General features: G+C 54.8%; 1 protein-coding gene across 1 annotated transcript; it reads left to right on the top strand.

Annotated features, from left to right (window-relative positions):
- Window positions 1-7,521: 7,521 nt before the first annotated feature.
- Window positions 7,522-25,740, top strand: LOC142245688 (nuclear factor 7, brain-like). Its single transcript, XM_075318619.1, has 9 exons — window positions 7,522-7,848; window positions 12,877-12,951; window positions 19,583-19,740; window positions 22,010-22,465; window positions 22,780-22,875; window positions 22,965-23,198; window positions 23,285-23,307; window positions 23,387-23,517; window positions 25,009-25,740. The coding sequence occupies exons 1-9, from the start codon at window positions 7,644-7,646 to the stop codon at window positions 25,545-25,547; spliced, it is 1,917 nt and encodes a 638-aa protein (XP_075174734.1). The 5' UTR covers window positions 7,522-7,643; the 3' UTR covers window positions 25,548-25,740.
- The last annotated feature ends 13 nt before the right edge of the window (window positions 25,741-25,753 follow it).

Below are 25,753 nucleotides of genomic sequence, written 5' to 3'. Positions count from 1 at the left end.
TATACTGCCCCCCCGGCGGTGTACAGGAGCCTCTGCAGTGTGTATACTGCCCCCCGGCGGTGTACAGGAGCCTCTGCAGTGTGTATACTGCCCCCCAGCGGTGTACAGCAGAAGCCTCTGCAGTGTGTATATGCCCCCCGCCAGTGTACATGGGCCTCTACAGTGTGTATACTGCCCCCCGCCAGTGTACAGGGGCCTCTGCAGTGTGTATACTGCCCCCGCCGGTGTACAGGAGCCTCTGCAGTGTGTATACTGCCCCCCGCCAGTGTACAGAAGCCTCTGCAGTGTGTATACTGCCCCCCGCCGGTGTACAGGGGCCTCTGCAGTGTGTATACTGCCCCGCCAGTGTACAGGAGCCTCTGCAGTGTGTATACTGCCCCCTGCCGGTGTACAGGAGCCTCTGCAGTGTGTATACTGCCCCCGCCAGTGTACAGGAGCCTCTGCAGTGTGTATACTGCCCCCGCCGGTGTACAGGAGCCTCTGCAGTGTGTATACTGCCCCCGCCGGTGTACAGGAGCCTCTGCAGTGTGTATACTGCCCCGCAGGTGTACAGGGGCCTCTGCAGTGTGTATACTGCCCCCCGCCGGTGTACAGGGGCCTCTGCAGTGTGTATACTGCCCCCCAGCGGTGTACAGGGGCCTCTGCAGTGTGTATACTGCCCCCGCCGGTGTACAGGGTCCTCTGCAGTGTGTATACTGCCCCCGCCGGTGTACAGGAGCCTCTGCAGTGTGTATACTGCCCCCGCCGGTGTACAGGAGCCTCTGCAGTGTGTATACTGCCCCCCGCCAGTGTACAGGAGCCTCTGCAGTGTGTATACTGCCCCCGCCGGTGTACAGGGGCCTCTGCAGTGTGTATACTGCCCCCGCCGGTGTACAGGAGCCTCTGCAGTGTGTATACTGCCCCCGCCGGTGTACAGGAGCCTCTGCAGTGTGTATACTGCCCCCGCCGGTGTACAGGGGCCTCTGCAGTGTGTATACTTCCCCCGCAGGTGTACAGGAGCCTCTGCAGTGTGTAAACTGCCCCCGCCGGTGTACAGGAGCCTCTGCAATGTGTATACTGCCCCCGCCGGTGTACAGGAGCCTCTGCAGTGTGTATACTGCCCCCGCCGGTGTACAGGAGCCTCTGCAGTGTGTATACTGCCCCCGCCGGTGTACAGGGGCCTCTGCAGTGTGTATACTGCCCCCGCAGGTGTACAGGAGCCTCTGCAGTGTGTATACTGCCCCCGCAGGTGTACAGGGGCCTCTGCAGTGTGTATACTGCCCTCCGCCGGTGTACAGGGGCCTCTGCAGTGTGTATACTGCCCCCCGCCGGTGTACAGGAGCCTCTGCAGTGTGTATACTGCCCCTGCAGGCGTACAGGAGCCTCTGCAGTGTGTATACTGCCCCTGCTGGTGTACAGAAGCCTCTGCAGTGTGTATACTGCCCCCGCCGGTGTACAGAAGCCCCTGCAGTGTGTATACTGCCCCCCGCCGGTGTACAGGAGCCTCTGCAGTGTGTATACTGCCCCCGCCGGTGTACAGGAGCCTCTGCAGTGTGTATACTGCCCCCGCCGGTGTACAGGGTCCTCTGCAGTGTGTATACTGCCCCCGCCGGTGTACAGGAGCCTCTGCAGTGTGTATACTGCCCCCGCCGGTGTACAGGAGCCTCTGCAGTGTGTATACTGCCCCCGCCGGTGTTCAGGAGCCTCTGCAGTGTGTATACTGCCCCCTGTCGGTGCACAGGAGCCTCTGCAGTCTGTATACTGCCCCCGCTGGTGTACAGGGGCCTCTGCAGTGTGTATACTGCCCCCGCAGGTGTACAGGAGCCTCTGCAGTGTGTATACTGCCCCGCAGGTGTACAGGAGCCTCTGCAGTGTGTATACTGCCCCCGCAGGTGTACAGGGGCCTCTGCAGTGTGTATACTGCCCCCGCCGGTGTACAGGAGCCTTTGCAGTGTGTATACTGCCCCCGCAGGTGTACAGGAGCCTCTGCAGTGTGTATACTGCCCCCCGCCGGTGTACAGGAGCCTCTGCAGTGTGTATACTGCCCCCGCCGGTGTACAGGAGCCTCTGCAGTGTGTATACTGCCCCCACAGGTGTACAGGAGCCTCTGCAGTGTGTATACTGCCCCCCTCCGGTGTACAGGGGCCTCTGCAGTGTGTATACTGCCCCCGCCGGTGTACAGGAGCCTTTGCAGTGTGTATACTGCCCCCGCCGGTGTACAGGGGCCTCTGCAGTGTGTATACTGCCCCCGCCGGTGTACAGGAGCCTCTGCAGTGTGTATACTGCCCCCGCCGGTGTACAGGAGCCTCTGCAGTGTGTATACTGCCCCCGCCGGTGTACAGGAGCCTCTGCAGTGTGTATACTGCCCCCGCCGGTGTACAGGAGTCTCTGCAGTGTGTATACTGCCCCCGCCAGTGTACAGGAGCCTCTGCAGTGTGTATACTGCCCCCCGCCGGTGTACAGGAGCCTCTGCAGTGTGTATACTGCCCCCGCCGGTGTACAGGAGCCTCTGCAGTGTGTATACTGCCCCCCGCTGGTGTACAGGGGCCTCTGCAGTGTGTATACTGCCCCCGCCGGTGTACAGGAGCCTCTGCAGTGTGTATACTGCCCCCGCCGGTGTACAGGAGCCTCTGCAGTGTGTATACTGCCCCCGCCGGTGTACAGGAGCCTCTGCAGTGTGTATACTGCCCCCGCTGGTGTACAGGAGCCTCTGCATTGTGTATACTGCCCCCGCCGGTGTACAGGAGCCTCTGCAGTGTGTATACTGCCCCCGCCGGTGTACAGGAGCCTCTGCAGTGTGTATACTGCCCCCCGCCGGTGTACAGGGGCCTCTGCAGTGTGTATACTGCCCGCGCTGGTGTACAGGGGCCTCTGCAGTGTGTATACTGCCCCCGCCGGTGTACAGGAGCCTCTGCAGTGTGTATACTGCACCCGCCGGTGTACAGGAGCCTCTGCAGTGTGTATACTGCCCCCCGCCGGTGTACAGGGGCCTCTGCAGTGTGTATACTGCCCCCCGCCGGTGTACAGGGGCCTCTGCAGTGTGTATACTGCCCCCCGCCGGTGTACAGGGGCCTCTGCAGTGTGTATACTGCCCCCCCGCAGGTGTACAGGAGCCTCTGCAGTGTGTATACTGCCCCCCGCAGGTGTACAGGAGCCTCTGCAGTGTGTATACTGCCCCCGCCGGTGTACAGGAGCCTCTGCAGTGTGTATACTGCCCCCGCCGGTGTACAGGAGCCACTGCAGTGTGTATACTGCCCCCGCCGGTGTACAGGGGTCTCTGCAGTGTGTATACTGTCCCTGCTGGTGTACAGGAGCCTCTGCAGTGTGTATACTGCCCCCGCCGGTGTACAGGGGCCTCTGCAGTGTGTATACTGCCCCCGCCGGTGTACAGGAGCCACTGCAGTGTGTATACTGCCCCCGCCGGTGTACAGGGGCCTCTGCAGTGTGTATACTGTCCCTGCCGGTGTACAGGAGCCACTGCAGTGTGTATACTGCCCCCGCCGGTGTACAGGAGCCTCTGCAGTGTGTATACTGCCCCCGCCGGTGTACAGGGGCCTCTGCAGTGTGTATACTGCCCCCGCCGGTGTACAGGAGCCTCTGCAGTGTGTATACTGCCCCTGTCGGTGTACAGGAGCCTCTGCAGTGTGTATACTGCCCCCGCCGGTGTACAGGAGCCTCTGCAGTGTGTATACTGCCCCCCCGCCGGTGTACAGGAGCCTCTGCAGTGTGTATACTGCCCCGCAGGTGTACAGGGGCCTCTGCAGTGTGTATACTGCCCCCGCCGGTGTACAGGAGCCTCTGCAGTGTGTATACTGCCCCGCAGGTGTACAGGAGCCTCTGCAGTGTGTATACTGCCCCCGCCGGTGTACAGGAGCCTCTGCAGTGTGTATACTGCCCCCGCCGGTGTACAGGAGCCTCTGCAGTGTGTATACTGCCCCCTGCCAGTGTACAGGAGCCTCTGCAGTGTGTATACTGCCCCCTGTCGGTGTACAGGGGCCTCTGCAGTGTGTATACTGCCCCCTGTCGGTGTACAGGAGCCTCTGCAGTGTGTATACTGCTCCCCGCAGGTGTACAGGAGCCTCTGCAGTCTCTATACTGCCCCCGCCGGTGTACAGGAGCCTCTGCATTGTGTATACTGCCCCCTGTCGGTGTACAGGGGCCTCTGCAGTGTGTATACTGCCCCCTGTCGGTGTACAGGAGCCTCTGCAGTGTGTATACTGCCCCTGTCGGTGTACAGGAGCCTCTGCAGTGTGTATACTGCCCCTGTCGGTGCACAGGAGCCTCTGCAGTGTGTATACTGCCCCCCGCTGGTGTACAGGAGCCTCTGCAGTGTGTATACTGCCCCCGCCGGTGTACAGGAGCCTCTGCAGTGTGTATACTGCCCCTGTCGGTGCACAGGAGCCTCTGCAGTGTGTATACTGCCCCCTGTCGGTGTACAGGAGCCTCTGCAGTGTGTATACTGCCCCTGTCGGTGCACAGGAGCCTCTGCAGTGTGTATACTGCCCCCTGTCGGTGTACAGGAGCCTCTGCAGTGTGTATACTGCTCCCCGCAGGTGTACAGGAGCCTCTGCAGTCTGCATACTGCCCCCGCCGGTGTACAGGAGCCTCTGCAGTGTGTATACTGCCCCCGCCGGTGTACAGGAGCCTCTGCAGTGTGTATACTGCCCCCGCCGGTGCACAGGAGCCTCTGCAGTGTGTATACTGCCCCCGCCAGTGTACAGGGGCCTCTGCAGTGTGTATACTGCCCCCTGTCGGTGCACAGGAGCCTCTGCAGTGTGTATACTGCCCCCCGCCGGTGTACAGGAGCCTCTGCAGTGTGTATACTGCCCCCGCCGGTGTACAGGAGCCTCTGCAGTGTGTATACTGCCCCTGTCGGTGCACAGGAGCCTCTGCAGTGTGTATACTTCCCCCACCGGTGTACAGGAGCCTCTGCAGTGTGTATACTGCCCCCTGTCGGTGCACAGGAGCCTCTGCAGTGTGTATACTGCCCCCCGCCGGTGTACAGGGGCCTCTGCAGTGTGTATACTGCCCCCCGCCGGTGTACAGGAGCCTCTGCAGTGTGTATACTGCCCCCGCCGGTGTACAGGGGCCTCTGCAGTGTGTATACTGCCCCCCGCCGGTGTACAGGAGCCTCTGCAGTGTGTATACTGCCCCCCGCCGGTGTACAGGGGCCTCTGCAGTGTGTATACTGCCCCCGCCGGTGTACAGGGGCCTCTGCAGTGTGTATACTGCCCCCCGCCGGTGTACAGGGGCCTCTGCAGTGTGTATACTGCCCCCCGCCGGTGTACAGGAGCCTCTGCAGTGTGTATACTGCCCCCGCCGGTGTACAGGGGCCTCTGCAGTGTGTATACTGCCCCCCGCCGGTGTACAGGGGCCTCTGCAGTGTGTATACTGCCCCCCGCCGGTGTACAGGAGCCTCTGCAGTGTGTATACTGCCCCCGCCGGTGTACAGGAGCCTCTGCAGTGTGTATACTGCCCCCGCCGGTGTACAGGGGCCTCTGCAGTGTGTATACTGCCCCCGCCGGTGTACAGGGGCCTCTGCAGTGTGTATACTGCCCCCGCCGGTGTACAGGAGCCTCTGCAGTGTGTATACTGCCCCCGCCGGTGTACAGGGGCCTCTGCAGTGTGTATACTGCCCCCGCCGGTGTACAGGGGCCTCTGCAGTGTGTATACTGCCCCCGCCGGTGTACAGGAGCCTCTGCAGTGTGTATACTGCCCCCGCCGGTGCACAGGAGCCTCTGCAGTGTGTATACTGCCCCCCGCCGGTGTACAGGGGCCTCTGCAGTGTGTATACTGCCCCCGCCGGTGTACAGGGGCCTCTGCAGTGTGTATACTGCCCCCGCCGGTGTACAGGAGCCTCTGCAGTGTGTATACTGCCCCCGCCGGTGCACAGGAGCCTCTGCAGTGTGTATACTGCCCCCCGCCGGTGTACAGGAGCCTCTGCAGTGTGTATACTGCCTCCCGCTGGTGTACAGGAGCCTCTGCAGTGTGTATACTGCCCCTGTCGGTGCACAGCAGCCTCTGCAGTGTGTATACTGCCCCCCGCCGGTGTACAGGAGCCTCTGCATTGTGTATACTGCCCCCTGTCGGTGTACAGGGGCCTCTGCAGTGTGTATACTGCCCCCTGTCGGTGTACAGGAGCCTCTGCAGTGTGTATACTGCCCCTGTCGGTGTACAGGAGCCTCTGCAGTGTGTATACTGCCCCCCGCCGGTGTACAGGAGCCTCTGCATTGTGTATACTGCCCCCTGTCGGTGCACAGGAGCCTCTGCAGTGTGTATACTGCCCCCGGAGGTGTACAGGAGCCTCTGCATTGTGTATACCGCCCCCGCCGGTGTACAGGAGCCTCTGCAGTGTGTATACTGCCCCCGCAGGTGTACAGGAGCCTCTGCAGTGTGTATACTGCCCCCGCCGGTGTACAGGAGCCTCTGCAGTGTGTATACTGCCCCCGCCGGTGTACAGGAGCCTCTGCAGTGTGTATACTGCCCCCGCCAGTGTACAGGAGCCTCTGCAGTGTGTATACTGCCCCCGCCAGTGTACAGGAGCCTCTGCAGTGTGTATACTGCCCCCTGTCGGTGTACAGGAGCCTCTGCATTGTGTATACTGCCCCCCGCCGGTGTACAGGGGCCTCTGCAGTGTGTATACTGCCCCCCGCCGGTGTACAGGGGCCTCTGCATTGTGTATACTGCCCCCGCCGGTGTACAGGAGCCTCTGCATTGTGTATACTGCCCCCCGCCAGTGTACAGGAGCCTCTGCAGTGTGTATACTGCCCCCTGTCGGTGCACAGGAGCCTCTGCAGTGTGTATACTGCCCCCTGTCGGTGTACAGGAGCCTCTGCATTGTGTATACTGCCCCCCGCCGGTGTACAGGAGCCTCTGCATTGTGTATACTGCCCCCGCCGGTGTACAGGAGCCTCTGCAGTGTGTATACTGCCCCCTGTCGGTGTACAGGAGCCTCTGCATTGTGTATACTGCCCCCCGCCGGTGTACAGGAGCCTCTGCATTGTGTATACTGCCCCCGCCGGTGTACAGGAGCCTCTGCAGTGTGTATACTGCCCCCTGTCGGTGTACAGGGGCCTCTGCAGTGTGTATACTGCCCCCCGCAGGTGTACAGGGGCCTCTGCAGTGTGTATACTGCCCCCCGCAGGTGCACAGGAGCCTCTGCAGTGTGTATACTGCCCCCCGCCAGTGTACAGGAGCCTCTGCATTGTGTATACTGCCCCCCGCAGGTGCACAGGAGCCTCTGCAGTGTGTATACTGCCCCCCGCAGGTGCACAGGGGCCTCTGTAGTGTGTATACTGCCCCCTGTCGGTGTACAGGGGCCTCTGCAGTGTGTATACTGCCCCCCGCCGGTGTACAGGAGCCTCTGCATTGTGTATACTGCCCCCCGCCGGTGTACAGGAGCCTCTGCAGTGTGTATACTGCCCCCTGTCGGTGCACAGGAGCCTCTGCAGCGCGCACATGTGGCTTCCACGTGGGGCCGGTGGCCGACATTGTACTGTCCTGTAAACCGGAAGAGGCGGCGCTTCATGGGAGGCGGCGCATGTGCATTTTGCAGTGAAGAAACCGGTGCAGTCTAGCTTCAGTGTTCAGGCTCCCCGCCCTTGTGTGAGAGGTGACTGTGTCCAGGCTCCCCTCCCGCTCTCCCGGTCACGTGTTCCGCCGTTATGGCCTCTGTAGCGCAGCTCGACGTCTCCTCAGAGCTGGAGAAGAAAGACGTCTCCCCGGAGGAGGCGGAAAACGAGGAGCCCATGGACGACGACGACGAGGAGAATGATGATGGCGGCGATGGAGACGACGGGGACGTGGAGGAAGATGTGACCGTGCAGATCGGGTCCACGTACTCGTGCAAGAGGCAGGACGGCTCCTTCCGTGAGTGACCGGCCCGATCCGGGGCACCCCTGTATATACCCCTGTATATCTATATATCGTGTGCACCCCTGTATATACCCCTGTATATCTATATACCGTGTGCACCCCTGTATATACCCCTGTATGTACCTCTGTATATCTATATACCGTGTGCACCCCTGTATATACCCCTGTATATCTATATACCGTGTGCACCCCTGTATATACCCCTGTATATCTATATACCGTGTGCACCCCTGTATATACCCCTGTATATCTATATACCGTGTGCACCCCTGTATATACCCCTATATATCTCTATATACCGTGTGCACCCCTGTATGTACCCCTATATATCTCTATATACCGTGTGCACCCCTGTATGTACCCCTATATATCTCTATATACCGTGTGCACCCCTGTATGTACCCCTATATATCTCTATATACCGTGTGCACCCCTGTATATACCCCTATATATCTCTATATACCGTGTGCACCCCTGTATATACTCCTATATATCTCTATATACCGTGTGCACCCCTGTATATACTCCTATATATCTCTATATACCGTGTGCTCCCCTGTATATACCCCTGTATATCTATATACCGTGTGCACCCCTGTATATACCCCTGTATATCTATATACCGTGTGCACCCCTGTATATACCCCTGTATATCTATATACCGTGTGCCCCCCTGTATATACTCGTATACATCTCTATATACCGTGTGCACCCCTGTATATACCCCTGTATATCTATATACCGTGTGCACCCCTGTATATACCCCTGTATATCTATATACCGTGTGCACCCCTGTATATACCCCTGTATATCTATATACCGTGTGCACCCCTGTATATACCCCTGTATATCTATATACCGTGTGCACCCCTGTATATACCCCTGTATATCTATATACCGTGTGCACCCCTGTATATACCCCTGTATATCTATATACCGTGTGCACCCCTGTATATACCCCTGTATATCTATATACCGTGTGCACCCCTGTATATACCCCTGTATATCTCTATATAACGTGTGCACCCCTGTATATACTCCTATATATCTCTATATACCGTGTGCTCCCCTGTATATACTCCTATATATCTCTATATACAATGTGCTCCCCTGTATATACCCCTGTATATCTATATACCGTGTGCACCCCTGTATATACCCCTGTATATCTATATAACGTGTGCACCCCTGTATATACCCCTGTATATCTATATACCGTGTGCACCCCTGTATGTACCTCTGTATATCTCTATATACCATGTGCTCCCCTGTATATACCCCTATATATCTCTATATACCGTGTGCACCCCTGTATATACCCCTGTATATCTATATACCGTGTGCACCCCTGTATGTACCTCTGTATATCTCTATATACCATGTGCTCCCCTGTATATACCCCTATATATCTCTATATACTGTGTGCACCCCTGTATATACCCCTGTATATCTATATATCGTGTGCACTCCTGTATATACTCCTATATATCTCTATATACCATGTGCCCCCCTGTATATACCCCTGTATATCTATATACCGTGTGCACCCCTGTATATACCCCTGTATATCTATATACCGTGTGCACCCCTGCATATACTCCTATATATCTCTATATACCATGTGCTCCCCTGTATATACCCCTATATATCTCTATATACCGTGTGCACCCCTGTATATACCCCTATATATCTCTATATACCGTGTGCACCCCTGTATATACCCCTGTATATCTCTATATACCGTGTGCACCCCTGTATATACCCCTGTATATCTCTATATACCGTGTGCACCCCTGTATATACCCCTGTATATCTCTATATACCGTGTGCACCCCTGTATATACCCCTGTATATCTCTATATACCGTGTGCACCCCTGTATATACCCCTGTATATCTCTATATACCGTGTGCACCCCTGTATATACCCCTGTATATCTCTATATACCGTGTGCACCCCTGTATATACCCCTGTATATCTCTATATACCGTGTGCACCCCTGTATATACCCCTGTATATCTCTATATACCGTGTGCACCCCTGTATATACACCCCTATATAGCTCTATATAGTGTGCACTCCTGCATATATACCCCCATGTGCACCTCTGTATATACTATATGGACACTGTATATTCCTCTGTATATTCCTATATACTGTGCGCACCCCTTATAAACCATGTACATCTGCTATATACCCCTATGTACAGTGTACGCCCCTATGCATAGCTCTGTTGATGCTCTTTTTGGATACCTCCGTGTACTCTATACTGTGCATGCCCCCTGGTGCACAGATGACTGTACTCTGGTGCTATCACACGTCCATGCGCTCGTTCACCATTACGCGGGTCACCTCCGGCCTAGCCCCCCCCCCCTCCTGCGCTCGTTTACCGTTACGCGGGTCACCTCTGGCCTAGCCCCCCCCTCCTGCGCTCGTTCACCATTACGCGGGTCACTTCCGGCCTAGCCCCCACCCCTCCTGCGCTCGTTTACCATTACACGGGTCACCTCTGGCCTAGCCCCCCCCCTCCTGCGCTCGTTTCCCATTACGCGGGTCACCTCCGGTCTGGCCCCCCTCCTGCGCTCGTTCAGCGTTACGCGGGTCACCTCCGGCCTAGCCCCCCCTCCTGTGCTTGTTTACCATTACGCGGGTCACCTCAGGCCTTGCCCCCCCCTCCTACTGTGCTCGTTCACCATTACGCGGGTCACCTCTGGCCTGCCCCCCCCCCCCCCTCCTACTGTGCTCGTTCACCATTACGCGGGTCACCTCTGGCCTGGCCCCCCCCCCCCTCCTGCGCTCGTTCACCATTACGCGGGTCACCTCCGGCCTAGCCCCCCCCCCCCCCTCCTGCGCTCGTTCACAATCACGCGGGTCACCTCCAGCCTAGCCCCCCCCCCCCCCCCCCCCCTCCTGCTCTTGTTTACCATTACGCGGGTCACCTCCGGCCTGGCCCCCTGTCCTGCGCTCGTTTATCATTACACGGGGTCACCTCCGGCCTTGCCCCCCCCCCCCCTCCTGCGCTCGTTCACCATTACACGGGTCACCTCCGGCCTGGCCACCCCTCCTGCGCTCGTTCACCATTACGCGGGGTCACCTCCGGCCTGGCCACCCCTCCTGCGCTCGTTCACCATTACGCGGGGTCACCTCCGGCCTGGCCCCCCCTCCTGCGCTCGTTCACCATTACGCGGGCTCACCTCCGGCCTGGCCCCCCCTCCTGCGCTCGTTCACCATTACGCGGGCTCACCTCCGGCCTGGCCCCCCCCTCCTGCGCTCGTTCACCATTACGCGGACTCACCTCCGGCCTGGCCCCCCCCTCCTGCGCTCGTTCACCATTACGCGGACTCACCTCCGGCCTGGCCACCCCCTCCTGCGCTCGTTCACCATTACGCGGACTCACCTCCGGCCTGGCCACCCCTCCTGCGCTCGTTCACCATTACGCGGGGTCACCTCCGGCCTGGCCACCCCTCCTGCGCTCGTTCACCATTACGCGGGGTCACCTCCGGCCTGGCCCCCCCTCCTGCGCTCGTTCACCATTACGCGGGGTCACCTCCGGCCTGGCCCCCCCTCCTGCGCTCGTTCACCATTACGCGGGGTCACCTCCGGCCTGGCCCCCCCTCCTGCGCTCGTTCACCATTACGCGGGGTCACCTCCGGCCTGGCCCCCCCTCCTGCGCTCGTTCACCATTACGCGGGCTCACCTCCGGCCTGGCCCCCCCCCTCCTGCGCTCGTTCACCATTACGCGGGCTCACCTCCGGCCTGGCCCCCCCCCCCCCTGCGCTCGTTCACCATTACGCGGGCTCACCTCCGGCCTGGCCCCCCCCCCCTGCGCTCGTTCACCATTACGCGGGCTCACCTCCGGCCTGGCCCCCCCCCCCTGCGCTCGTTCACCATTACGCGGGCTCACCTCCGGCCTGGCCCCCCCCCCTGCGCTCGTTCACCATTACGCGGGCTCACCTCCGGCCTGGCCCCCCCCCCTGCGCTCGTTCACCATTACGCGGGCTCACCTCCGGCCTGGCCCCCCCCCCCCTGCGCTCGTTCACCATTACGCGGGCTCACCTCCGGCCTGGCCCCCCCCCCCTGCGCTCGTTCACCATTACGCGGGCTCACCTCCGGCCTGGCCCCCCCCCCCCCCTGCGCTCGTTCACCATTACGCGGGCTCACCTCCGGCCTGGCCCCCCCGCCCACCCCTGCGCTCGTTCACCATTACGCGGGCTCACCTCCGGCCTGGCCCCCCCCCCCCCCCCCACCCCTGCGATCGTTCACCATTACGCGGGGTCACCTCCGGCCTGGCCCCCCGCGATCGTTCACCATTACGCGGGGTCACCTCCGGCCTGGCCCCCCGCGATCGTTCACCATTACGCGGGGTCACCTCCGGCCTGCCCCCCCCCCCCCCTGCGCTCTGTACAGCGGGGTGTTTGGGCTCGGGCCTCCTGTCTGAGCCGCCATCACTAGTCCTGTTATTTCTGGAGGAAGCAGCGCGGCAGCCACAAAATAAAATATTTATTCCTGGTTAAATTGTCGGCCCCCAATGTAGTCGGTGGTCTTCACCGTTATGTGACCGTCATGTGACCGGCATCGGGAGGCATCGGGTCCTGTATGAGCCCAACCTGGGGTTAAACGGTCTGTTTTTTTTTTTTTTTATGACACCCAATCAGAGCCCAGCTTTCAGTTTATCTTAGCAACCAATCAGAGCTTTCTTTCAGTGTACCTCAGCAACCAATCGCAGCCCAGCTTTCAGTGTACCTCAGCAATGCCTGCTCGGTGGTCCCCGTCCTATCAGTGTCTGCGGGGGGCGGCAGGAGGGGATTGTGGGCCACCCCTACATAATGCTGTGACAATGACCCCAGCTGCGTACAACATGTCGGCGTGTGGCGCGCTCCCTCCCGGAGCCCTCAGGTGTGCTGCAGATTGTGGTGACAATAGTCATCAGCACTCGGCCGGCGCGGTGGTACAGACCGGATGCCGTGGCCTGTCCGGCAGTTTCCTCTCCGCCGCTTATCTTGTCTTGTCTTTTTCTCTCCAGATGATGCGGAAGTCATGAAGACCCGGATGAATAAGCAGCTGGGCCGCGAGGAGTTCTTCGTCCATTATGTCGGCTGTAAGTGATGGTGTCGCTGGGACCTCACACTCAGGTCTCCGTTGCCACCCCCTCCAATATGGACACCCAGTCCTCCGTGGCTCCTGTGGACCCTGCTCCTTTTTCTTGGCTTTTGTTCCTCTCTAAAGTGCTCCTCATTCCTGAAATCTAGAGACCAGGGAACTGATGCTCCGGGCACACTCCATCCGCTATGTCCGGGGCTGCCAGGCGGGATCCCCGAGAGCCACACTCCATCCGCTATGTCCGGGGCTGCCAGGCGGGATCCCCGAGAGCCACACTCCATCCGCTATGTCCGGGGCTGCCAGGCGGGATCCCCGAGAGCCACACTCCATCCGCTATGTCCGGGGATGCCAGGCGGGATCCCCGAGAGCCACACTCCATCCGCTATGTCCGGGGATGCCAGGCGGGATCCCCGAGAGCCACACTCCATCCGCTATGTCCGGGGATGCCAGGCGGGATCCCCGAGAGCCACACTCCATCCGCTATGTCCGGGGATGCCAGGCGGGATCCCCGAGAGCCACACTCCATCCGCTATGTCCGGGGATGCCAGGCGGGATCCCCGAGAGCCACACTCCATCCGCTATGTCCGGGGATGCCAGGCGGGATCCCCGAGAGCCACACTCCATCCGCTATGTCCGGGGCTGCCAGGCGGGATCCCCGAGAGCCACACTCCATCCGCTATGTCCGGGGCTGCCAGGCGGGATCCCCGAGAGCCACACTCCATCCGCTATGTCCGGGGCTGCCAGGCGGGATCCCCGAGAGCCACACTCCATCCGCTATGTCCGGGGCTGCCAGGCGGGATCCCCGAGAGCCACACTCCATCCGCTATGTCCGGGGCTGCCAGGCGGGATCCCCGAGAGCCACACTCCATCCGCTATGTCCGGGGCTGCCAGGCGGGATCCCCGAGAGCCACACTCCATCCGCTATGTCCGGGGCTGCCAGGCGGGATCCCCGAGAGCCACACTCCATCCGCTATGTCCGGGGCTGCCAGGCGGGATCCCCGAGAGCCACACTCCATCCGCTATGTCCGGGGCTGCCAGGCGGGATCCCCGAGAGCCACACTCCATCCGCTATGTCTGGGGCAGCCCATCCCCAGCACTTCTCTTCAATAGCCAGCATGGTGTGATGTCATCACTTTGGCGAGACATCCACATGACCTTATGCCAGGCCGGCCACTCAAGAAGCACTGGGGATGCTGGCACCTAGGAGGCGGCTCTCGCTGATCCCGGCTTATGGCCACCGACTATTGACTTGGCGCCTGTGAATCGATCCGCTCAGCTCACATCTACATTTACCCTTCACACACCGTGTAGTGGCTGCTCTCAGTACTGCAGTCAGCTCTGTACACCGTGTAGTGGCTGTTCTCAGTACTGCAGTCAGCTCTGTACACCGTGTAGTGGTTGTTCTCAGTACTGCACTCAGCTCTGTACACCGTGTAGTGGCCGTTCTCAGTACTGCACTCAGCTCTGTACACCGTGTAGTGGCCGTTCTCAGTACTGCAGTCAGCTCTGTACACCGTGTAGTGGCCGTTCTCAGTACTGCACTCAGCTCTGTACACCGTGTAGTGGCCGTTCTCAGTACTGCAGTCAGCTCTGTACACCGTGTAGTGGCCGTTCTCAGTACTGCAGTCACCTCTGTACATCGTGTAGTGGTCGTTCTCAGTACTGCAGTCAGCTCTGTACACCGTGTAGTGGCTGTTCTCAGTACTGCAGTCAGCTCTGTACACCGTGTAGTGGTTGTTCTCAGTACTGCAGTCAGCTCTGTACACCGTGTAGTGGCTGTTCTCAGTACTGCAGTCAGCTCTGTACACCGTGTAGTGGCTGTTCTTAGTACTGCAGTCAGCTCTGTACACCGTGTAGTGGCTGTTCTCAGTACTGCAGTCAGCTCTGTACACCGTGTAGTGGTTGTTCTCAGTACTGCAGTCAGCTCTGTACACCGTGTAGTGGCTGTTCTCAGTACTGCAGTTAGCTCTGTACACCGTGTAGTGGTTGTTCTCAGTACTGCAGTCACCTCTGTACACCGTGTAGTGGTTGTTCTCAGTACTGCAGTCAGCTCTGTACATCGTGTAGTGGCTGTTCTCAGTACTGCAGTCAGCTCTGTACACCGTGTAGTGGCTGTTCTCAGTACTGCAGTCAGCTCTGTACATCGTGTAGTGGCCGTTCTCAGTACTGCAGTCATCTCTGTACACCGTGTAGTGGCTGCTCTCAATACTGCAGTCATCTCTGTACACCGTGTAGTGGCTGCTCTCAATACTGCAGTCAGCTCTGTACACCGTGTAGTGGCTGTTCTCAGTACTGCAGTCAGCTCTGTACACCGTGTAGTGGCTGTTCTCAGTACTGCAGTCAGCTCTGTACATCGTGTAGTGGCTGTTCTCAGTACTGCAGTCAGCTCTGTACACCGTGTAGTGGCTGTTCTCAGTACTGCAGTCAGCTCTGTACACCGTGTAGTGGCTGTTCTCAGTACTGCAGTCAGCTCTGTACATCGTGTAGTGGCTGTTCTCAGTACTGCAGTCAGCTCTGTACACCGTGTAGTGGCTGTTCTCAGTACTGCAGTCAGCTCTGTACACCGTGTAGTGGTTGTTCTCAGTACTGCAGTCATCTCTGTACACCGTGTAGTGGCTGTTCTCAGTACTGCAGTCAGCTCTGTACATCGTGTAGTGGCCGTTCTCAGTACTGCAGTCAGCTCCTACTGAAGTGCATGTGATCTGCAGTATCAAGAACGGCCACTACGTGGAGTATAGAGCTGCGCCGTATCAGCTCTGTATACTGTATATATTTGACTGTCTCAAGAAATGCAACCAGCTGACCAGAGGGGCTAATGTTATCAGACTCTATCATTCTGATATTGATGACCTGTCACAAGCCATCAATACTTCAGCCCTGGACATCCCCTTTAAGGAATGTTTATTGGGCATTTCCATGGGAGCGGTCTGGCCTCCATATTAGAGGAGGAAAGCAGCCTCCACCCTCCTGTACTTGAGAGAGAACTTTACTTCCTTCATCCATAAACTAAGGGTGCGACAATCTACAGCTGCCAAAATCACAGTTGAGGTTATTCCTTAAAAGCCCAAGTCCCCCCCCCCCTTCATGGAGATCACCCCTCGCGGTCCCAAGATCAGGGCTCTAGATCCCAACTGAGGTCCCCAGTAATCAGCAAGTGATCTCCACCCAATTAATAAGGCATAACTTGTGTTTTTGGCAATAGATGAAATTACACCCCCTCCCCCCTTATATGTATTCGATCCCGCTGCAGTCTGTCGGACATGTACAGTTTTGGGATGGGCGGGTCCAACCGGGTTTAAAATACACAACAACCCTGTTGCAGCCCGGAATTCATCCTAGATATCTGCCCAGACGCCGGTCCCCATATAAGTCTATGGGGACCAGATTCCTGTGCTTGAAAAGTGTGGTAGAAGGGATAGGGGGATTAGAGCAGGAGCGTTTTTACTTGCCAGTCTTCCCCGTGGCTGTAACACTGCTTCTGGGGCCGCTCCATTATTTTTCAACATATTCAATGCTGACAACTGGGGGCTGGTATTCTCAGGCTGGGGAGGACCCATGCTTATTGGGCCACCCCAGCCTAAAAATAGCAGCCTGTAGCCACCAGAATTGTTGCATCCAGTAGTTGTGATGATCCTGGAACTTTATCCGGCTCATCCAGATTGCCCTGTTGCGGTGGAAATTGGGGTAATAAGTAGTTAGTGACAGCTCACAGCTGCCACCAAGTCCTAGATTAGTAATGGAAGATGTCTGAGACACCCCCCCCCCCCTTATCACTAATCTGTAAGTGAAAAGAAGTAAAACACAGAAAAGAATCCTGTATTTGAAATAACATACACCCTCTTTCACCCCTTTTATTAACCCTAAAAACACACAGGTCCGATGTAATCCAAACTATGTCCCACGACGATTCCAGCTCTACTACACTGAAGGCACAGCACGTGCCATAGAGCATGACCGCCTGTGAGCTTTGAGATCAGCTATGGTCAGGTTACCTGCGGTGATAGGTTGGGTATCATGGGAACCTCCAGCTGTGACCGCAAATAACCTGAGTGACTTCACTGCTGGTCCGTCACTCTCTGCCTGAAGTTCACATCGGGTTATGTTCTGTGCCCATGGTGCTGCACCTTCAGTAATGTAGCAGAGCTGGAATCGTTGTTGGACTTTGTGTGGATTAGGTCAAAACTGGATGTTTTGGGGGTTAATAAAGTGGTGAAAAAGGGTGTGGCTTTTGTTTTGTCTCGTTTTTTTGTATTTAAGGATTTTTTTTTTTGTGTTTATTTACTTTGACTTACAGATTAGTGATGGGGGTGTCTCAGATGTCTCCCATTTCCAATGTAGGGCTTAGTGGCAGCTGTGAGCTGTCATTATCCCCTTATTACCCCGATTGTCACCGCATCATGGCAATTGGCAAGAGCCGGGTTCAGTTCAGTGATTGTTCCATCTAATAGATGCAACAATTTTGGGCGGCTGCAGGCTGCTATTTTTAGGCTGGGGGGGCCCAATAAGCATGGGTCTCCCCAGCCTGGGAATAGCAGTCCCCAGCTGTCGGCTTTATCATGGCTGGTATCAAAATTGAGGGAGGGGGACCGTACGTGGGTTTTTTTTTTTTTGTTAATATATAATTAAAAAAAAAAGCCACCTGCAGTCCCTCTTATTTTGATACACAGCCGAAATAAGGGCACGGCTGGGGCTGCAGCCTGCAGCTGTCTGGCTTTATCTATGCTGCGTATCATTATATGGGGGGACCCTACACCAGTCTCTGAGAACTCTGGGGTTGGTGCTCGGGTACTTTTGAACCCGCGCATATCCAATCCGGGTCCACCCATCACTACTTGTAAGCGCTGATCGGATCGGCTAGCTGCGATTGCCGGTGCTCGCTGTTTTCTCAGACTGGCCGCCTCCAGTGCCCCTGCGCGTCTCCTCATACAGCCTCATCGGGAGCGCACAGGTGGAGCCATCAGGTCAGCCATGGCGCCAACCCAGACTGTCAGTTATCGGGAACACAGCACCCCCAGGAGGTCAGGAGAGCGTAGCGCTCCTACTCCAGAACATGGGACAATCTCATATAAAAGTCGCACCACCGACCGATGAGTAATCAGCAAATTGCCTGATTACCGGGAGCGACCAATGCAGAGATTACCGGGACGGATGTTAACTGTCGACATGTAATGCCAATCTGTACGACCGCCCGTATTGGGGGGGATCCTCTTTTTTGTTTCTCCATCGTGAGGATTTGGAAATTCTTGTCTCTCTCTTCCGTAAAGATTGGCGATCGCCGCACTTGTAGGTGGCCGGCCCAACGCTTTCGAAAGTGGATTACCCTTTAGGTTTTATTGTGTCAACCAGGCCTCTATAGTTTGCGCCCCCTGATGTAACTTATGTACCGGAGCCGACACCCCGCGCCTTGGTGGGGTCCTGCCCCGGTGGAGAGGACTCGTCAGCCACCGCTGGGATCTAAGGACACATTCACATGGATTTTTTTTTTGCACTGATTGGTTCCGGTCTGGACTGGGTGATTGTCCGTGCCCCCCTGTAGCTGCGAGCATGGAGGGTCCTTTCTGTGAGACCGCCACCTCAGTGCGAACGTGGGGACATTTCTCTCTTATGCAGCCACAAAGTGACGTGAATGGACCTCATCATTGTGGTCATTTTTGTGGATGCGGGATCATTATATTTTTTTGTGTCCCAACTTTTTTACCTTTTACATTTTTAACCCCTGGGAGATTTATTTTTTTTTCTCTCTCCTTCCAAGAACCATAACTCCTTTTTTTTTTTTTTTTTTTTTTTCACTAAACCCATATGACCGCTTATCTTTTTTGGGTTTTGAGCTGATGTTCTTAATTATACCCCCTTTCTTTTTACATTTTTATTGTTTTTATTGGTCTCCCTGGAGAATTTTATGACTACTCTATTCAGTAGCTTCTCTAGATCAGAGCGATGCATCATCGTCATCATCCTCATCTTCAGCCTCGCTCTGATCAGGAGAAATGCTGCTCTCGGGTGGATGCTGCGCTCGGCCGGCAATCACCGGAAGTGGGTCATCATCTGACCCTGCGCTGTCATGACAATTCATTGGTGCCACATGATCGCGGCGGGAAATAATGTGATCCCCGCCGGCAGGTATTAGATCACGCTGTCACAGATTGACATCTAGTTAACGGGCGCGGGTGGATCTCAGATCTCCGATCCACCCTCGCCTGTTAGCTGCACATCTGCTGATCAGATCATCCGACATGTGCAGGGAATAATGTGGGCTCGTCATGCAAGCCTGCTTTAAAGGAACATACACAATCAAGGACATAGGTATGTGCTTGGTTGTGAAGGGGTTAAAGTGACTGGCGACTTTTTGGCTTCTGTCCCTGTAGCCTGATCTGATAGGGGCTGAACCTGCCGCTGTCCTCTGGATCATCCTCCCGTGTACGGGGTCTCCTGACAGATGAGGGGTGGCCAGTGCCAGCTCATCCTCTTATGTCCTCTAGGAGCTTTTCACCGAGGAGCGACGGCTGTTTTTTTTTTTTTCCTCTCCTCGTAGAAAACACATGAATGAGCCGCACATCCATGTATACGGGGGACTCGGAATGATGACCCACCGCTTTCACCCGCTCACGTGAGCTCGCTTGTTTCCGCAGTGAACCGTCGCCAAAATGAATGGGTGGAAAAAACCCGACTGGTGATTCCCAAACCAGTGAAAGAGGGGCAGGCGGCGAACAGCGCGACCCCGGAAGTGACCGAGGACGGGAAAGCTCCCCTGAAGCGGAAAAACGAGGAAAGCACACCGGACGCAAAGGTAACGTAGCGCTCCAGCCTGTCGTGACCCGCCACGTCAACTTCTCTCCGCTCTTGTACTCCGGGTCTAGATCAGTGACCTGAGGTCACATCGGTCACCGCAATAATGTCATCATTAATGCCCAGCTCCTCCCGACGTTCCTACGTCAGACGGCTCTGCTGGGTTTTCCTGTGGACCATATTCTTTCTGTTGGGATCCAGCGCATCGTCCAGTACTGATCGGCCCATTGTGGTGGGCGGCTCGTCCTTGTGTGGAGCGGACGGCGCCTGAAAATACGGATGAATCCAGGCGTGTATATCCAACCCCTATATGGTCGCATGGGGTGAAAATGTTTGATCAATTTTTATTTTGTACATCCATTGTTCTTTGTGAAAAAAATTATTATAATATATATTATATATATATTATAATTATATTAAAAATAGTACATATTAATAATGATATTAATTTTTATTATAAAATATAATTGTATTTTTTTATATTATAATATATTTTTTACTATTTTTTTAATATCAATATATCATTTTTTTATTTCATTTTTTTTTTTGTGGGCACTCAGTCCATAAAAAAAAACAAAAAAAAAAAAACAAAAAACACCCTCTTGACCTGAACATCCCATTGACTATGAATGTCTAATTGAGGCCTAACTCCGTGGCCAGGCAGAACCGACGTCTATGAGATGACGTCAGATGCGGCATATATTAGCCCTATACCTCCCCTCCTGCAATTGTGCATTACAGCACGTGCCCAGAATGTGATGTTACCACGTCTGTGTGCCACCGCCGGGCAGCGAGGAGCGATGCGGTCAGTTGCTACCCTGTTTCCCCCAAAATAAGCCCTAGTAGGATTTTTGGGGCTTTTTTGAGTATGCTCTAAATAGAAGCCCTACTCCAAAAATAAGCCCTAGTTGCGGTTCCATAATAAAGCTAAAGAATACAGCAGGATTCTTCATAAAAGAAAGCAGACACCCCCGAAAAGAAACTGGCTCCCCCTGCAAAAATAAAAATCACTCTCACCGGACCCCAAATTGGCAAGTGCTGATGGTGGATGGGCTCTCACATAGAGATCTGTTGCTGTCGGGTCCCTCGCCGTTCCAACTACATTGCACTGCAGCTTTCACAAATAGATCGGGTACCAGTATCACTCCGCCAGAGATTGATACTGCTTCCAGCCACCAGGGGGAGCCAACCGCTGTAGAACGCAGGGGACCCGACAGTGAGGCAGATCTGTATGTGAGAGCCCATTCACTTGCCAACTCTACTTGTTTGGGATCTGGTAAGTGTGATTCTTTTAGAGGGTGTCTGCTTTCTTTTGGGGGTAAACTTAGCAGCACATAGAGAATAATGTAAACAGGTAAGGTAAACCTTTTGTATATATGGTATATACCCACCACTATAGGATGGTTCTCCACCACAAGAATACTGGATCAGATAATAAAATGTGCATCTGATCCAGTAATAGGAGGAACACACAATATTGATGATCCAGAATGTGATGAGATTGGAAGAAATGAGGGATTATTTTTCATGGGAAAATGGAAGATGTCCCCTCAAAATAAGCCCTAGGGGGGCATCAGCGGAGAAAAAAAAACGAGACCTGGTCTTGTTTTCGGGGAAACACGGTGTTAGCGGCTGCAGGATAGTTATTTTCTAGTTCTGGTGATTTGCGCTTAAGGTTATATCATCACATGTGGCACAAGTGTTTGCATCGGACGCCTTGGTTACGTGGCACCAGATCGTTTTGGGGTTGTTTTTTTTTTTTGTTTTTTTTTTAACCCCCAAAATGTTTTGGCCTTGTCCCAAGATTGTCACAGAAGATGAGCTGATCTGGTTTTTTTTTGCATGGGATGCTGGGAGTTGTTGTTCTATTTTATCTCCGGGATTACTTTTATAAGTAGCGCAGCTCACACCAAACTATGTACAATCCTGTTGAAGCCTTTCCTATCTATGGCGCTCGGGTGAGAATGTTTGGACTTCGTGGATCCTTCTGGTGGATCCCGTGTACTGGGATACAGGGATGCATTGATGGCGGTTACACGAGGTCTGTGTTTCATGGTCCGAGCACAGATTGGTCGCAGGCCCCCTGACCTATGGGGCTGTCAGGAGATCCACAACCAGTTCATACTCAGGCTGCGTAATCTGGATGAAGCTTCACCACTATCGCCCTCACTATCGTCCGGAATTACTTGTTACAGTTCTCCCCTCTTCTGATCTATGACACTGCGAGTATTCAGGTCACTCCTTACCCCAACTGTGCTTTGTTTCCTTAGAAAGTCAAAGTCGATGCTGAACACGACTCCTCCACCAATTCAGCGATGGCGTCCGGGGACTTTGCTGAAGAACTGACCTGCCTCCTGTGCAGCGAGCTCTTCAAGGATCCAGTCATGGTGGACTGCGGCCATAACTTCTGCCGCAACTGCATCGACAAGGCCTGGGACGGGCAGGAATCCTTCACCTGCCCGGACTGTAAAGAAGTCATCACCGACAAGAAGTACACCACCAACCGAGCCCTGGCCAACCTGGTGAAGAAGACTGTGGGCACCGCCGGGTCCCCCGCAAAGGTGAACGGGAAGCCGAAGCTGGCGGAGAACTGCCCTGAGCACGACGAGCGGCTGAAGCTGTACTGCAAGGACGACGGCATACTGAGCTGCGTCATCTGCCGCGACTCGCTCAAACACGCCAGTCACAACTTCCTGCCCATCCTGGACGCGGTTGGGGTGTACCGGGTAAGTGGTGGTCAGTCGCATTGTCTGCTGCACGCTAGTGGGCATCCATCGGAGGCACAGTTACTGCTGAGCCCTATGTCGCTGTCAGAGCTGGTGTGTGCCTACTTTCTGGTGGACAGACATCCAATGATCGCCAGGTCCCACAGAGGCCTCAGTGCAGTCCGTCACTACATAACCAGTGACGTGGAAGGCAGAGGTGGTGGGAAACTGCTTCTGTCTTCTCCCCACAGTCTGTGGCTGTGTCTGACACCTGAGACTAGATTTATGAAATCCCTTCATCACATTCATATGTATTGCATAATCTTCCTCTCCAGACCGAGCTGTCAACCATCGTGGCCCCATTAGAGGAAGCCTTGAAGGTGACGGAGCAGCTGACCGACCAGCAGCAGGAGAAGGTGGAGCAGCACAAGGTGAGCGGCAGCCAGGAGAACTCCAATGTACGCCTTGTCGGCCTCTGCCGCCGACGTCCTAGGTGATTCCTGTCGTTCTCCCTCCTCAGAGCAATGTCTCGGAGTACCGGCTCCACATTGAGTCCGAGTTCGAGAAGCTGCACGCATTCTTAAAGGAGCAAGAGGAGAAGGTTCTGGAAAATCTGAAGGAACAGGGCGAGAACCTGCTGAAGGAGATGGAGGCCAACATGGTGAAGATGCAGGAGAACCAGGACAACATCAAGCAGACCATCACCATGACCAGCGAGCGGGCCAACGACACCGACTCCATCTCTTTCCTCACGGTAAGTGCTGCCTCCGGGGAGGTTTGTGTCACCGCCTCCTTGTGTCTCGCTTCAGTTTTCCTAATTCTCCCTCTTTCTCTCTCTAGGGCATCAAGTCCTTCATTGAGAAGTAAGTGTCCCGTATCCGGTCGTCATTGGTGTGTGATTTCTGTGCCGGGTGGTGCTGATGTGTTTACCTCACTGTCCAGGTGCCAGGAACAGCAGAAGGATGTGATGGTGGCTGGGAACACGCTGCTCTCAAAGGACCTGTGCCAGGGGACGTTCAAGGGGCCCATTCAGTACGCCGTATGGAAGCAGATGAGGTCCTTCATTCAGCCGTGTAAGTGGCGACTCTGCCTCACCAGCTCTGTCACCTCTCCCTATGGGATAATGGCGGCTGGATATGCCTTTTTAAACATTTTTGCCTATATATATATATATATATTATATATATATATATATATATATATATATTATATATATATATATATATATATATATATATATATATATATATATATATATATATATATATATATATATATATATATTATATTAGTTTTTTTTATTTTTTTTTTACTTGGGGGCTTTTTAGAGCCTTTCCCTGTAAAATAATGACGGATATCACCTCTATATACAGTAGATAACACAGGATCCACCATTCACACCAGGTGATGTCACAGCTCTCCTCCTCCTGTATAATGACTAGTAACACCTCTATATACAGGAGATAACACAGGATTCAACATCGATGCTGTCACAGCTCACCTCCTCCTTTACAGTGACTGATAACAGGATCCATCACTCACAATAGATATTACATCCCACCTCCTCTCTTCCTGTACAATGACTGATAACAGGATCCATCACTCACAATAAATATCACAGCTCACCTCCTCTCCTGTATGACTGGTACAGGATCCAACATTCACACTAGGTGGTCACAGCTCACCTCCTCCTTCTGTACAATGATTATCTACTGTATATAGGTTGTCAGAGGATCCACCATTTATAATGTCACAACTCTCCTCTTTCCTTCTGTACAATGACTGAGAACACCTCTATATACATGAGATAATACAGGATTCACCATAGGTGATGTCACAGCTCACCTCCTCCTCTTGTACAATGACTCATAATACCACTACATGCAGGAGATGACACAGGATTCACCATATAGTATGTCACAGCTCACCACCTCCTGTACAATGACTGTTAACAGCTCTATATACAGTAGATAACACAGGATCCACCATTCACACTAGGTGATGTCACAGCTCACCTCCTCCTCTTGTACAATGACTGATAACACCTCTATATACAGGAGATGAGACAGGATTTACCATAGGTGATGTCAAAGCTCACCTCCTCCTCTTGTACAATGACTGATAACACCTCTATATACAGGAGATGACAGGATTCACCATAGGTGATGTCACAGCTCACCTCCTCCCCCTGCACATGATCATCAGATGTGATTGATACCCCTCATCTATACTTCATACAGTGCCCAGTTCATGGCATTGTGCAATGTAGGGGGGCACATATCTATCAGGTGATGGTATATATTTGTATGAGGTGTATATACAGCAGGCACAATTGTTGTGCTGTGATTCACATGATAGATGAGAGTCCTATTGCTCCCCGAGTGTCAGATGGACACGAGCTGTGCCCCCGCTTGCGTTGTGGGGGACGCACTGCAGCCCCAGCACCTTCCCTGGATGGGACCCGGCCGGTCTTTCTCGTTGTCGTGAGAATTTGTTTTCTTTGATAATTTACAAATAAAAATGTATTTTCTTTTTTCCCTCCATTGCTGACTGTTTCCGTTCAGACTTGTCCCCTATGATGCTGGACCCGTCCACCGCGCACCCCAACCTGGTGCTGTCTGATCGCCTGACCAGCGTGAAATACGGAGACAACAAGCTCTCGGTGCTCGATAATCCCAAACGCTTCAGCCAGTGCATCCTGGTCCTGGGCTCTGAGGGCTTCGATTCTGGCCGCCATTACTGGGAGGTGGAAGTGGGAGACAAGACGGCCTGGGACGTGGGCATGGCCAGCGAGTCCAGCAACCGCAAGGGCAAGATCAAGCTGAACCCCAAGAACGGCTACTGGGCCATCTGGCTGAGGAACGGCGACGCGTACAAGGCTCTGGAGTCGCCCTCCAGGACCCTGATCCTGAACGCCAAGCCGAAGAGAATCGGAGTGTACGTGGATTACGAGGGAGGCCAGATATCCTTCTACAATGCCGACGATATGACCGCCATCTACACGTTCACAGCCACGTTCACAGAGAAGCTGTATCCGTACCTGTCCCCGTTCCTGCACGACTCCGGGCGCAACTCCGACCCCCTGCGTCTCGTCCACAGCTGAGCGTTGAGGGGGGTCTCGCTGCTCCCGACGCCATTGTTGCATTCCCACTTTGGTTTTAGTTCAGTCGTTTTGGCGGTTACATTTCTTGTCAGATGTAAATGTTAGATTTGTGATTCTGTGATTTTACATTGCTTTATTTTACATTAATTTTTACATTCTGTTTTAGTTTTCAAATAAATGACGGATGATCTTGGTTCCTTTTTTTT

Source organism: Anomaloglossus baeobatrachus, chromosome 7 (assembly GCF_048569485.1).
Source record: "Anomaloglossus baeobatrachus isolate aAnoBae1 chromosome 7, aAnoBae1.hap1, whole genome shotgun sequence".
In the NCBI taxonomy this organism is placed as follows: Eukaryota; Metazoa; Chordata; class Amphibia; order Anura; family Aromobatidae; genus Anomaloglossus; species Anomaloglossus baeobatrachus.
Note: the sequence above shows the minus strand (reverse complement) of the source record. Positions and strands in the feature narration are given on the sequence as shown.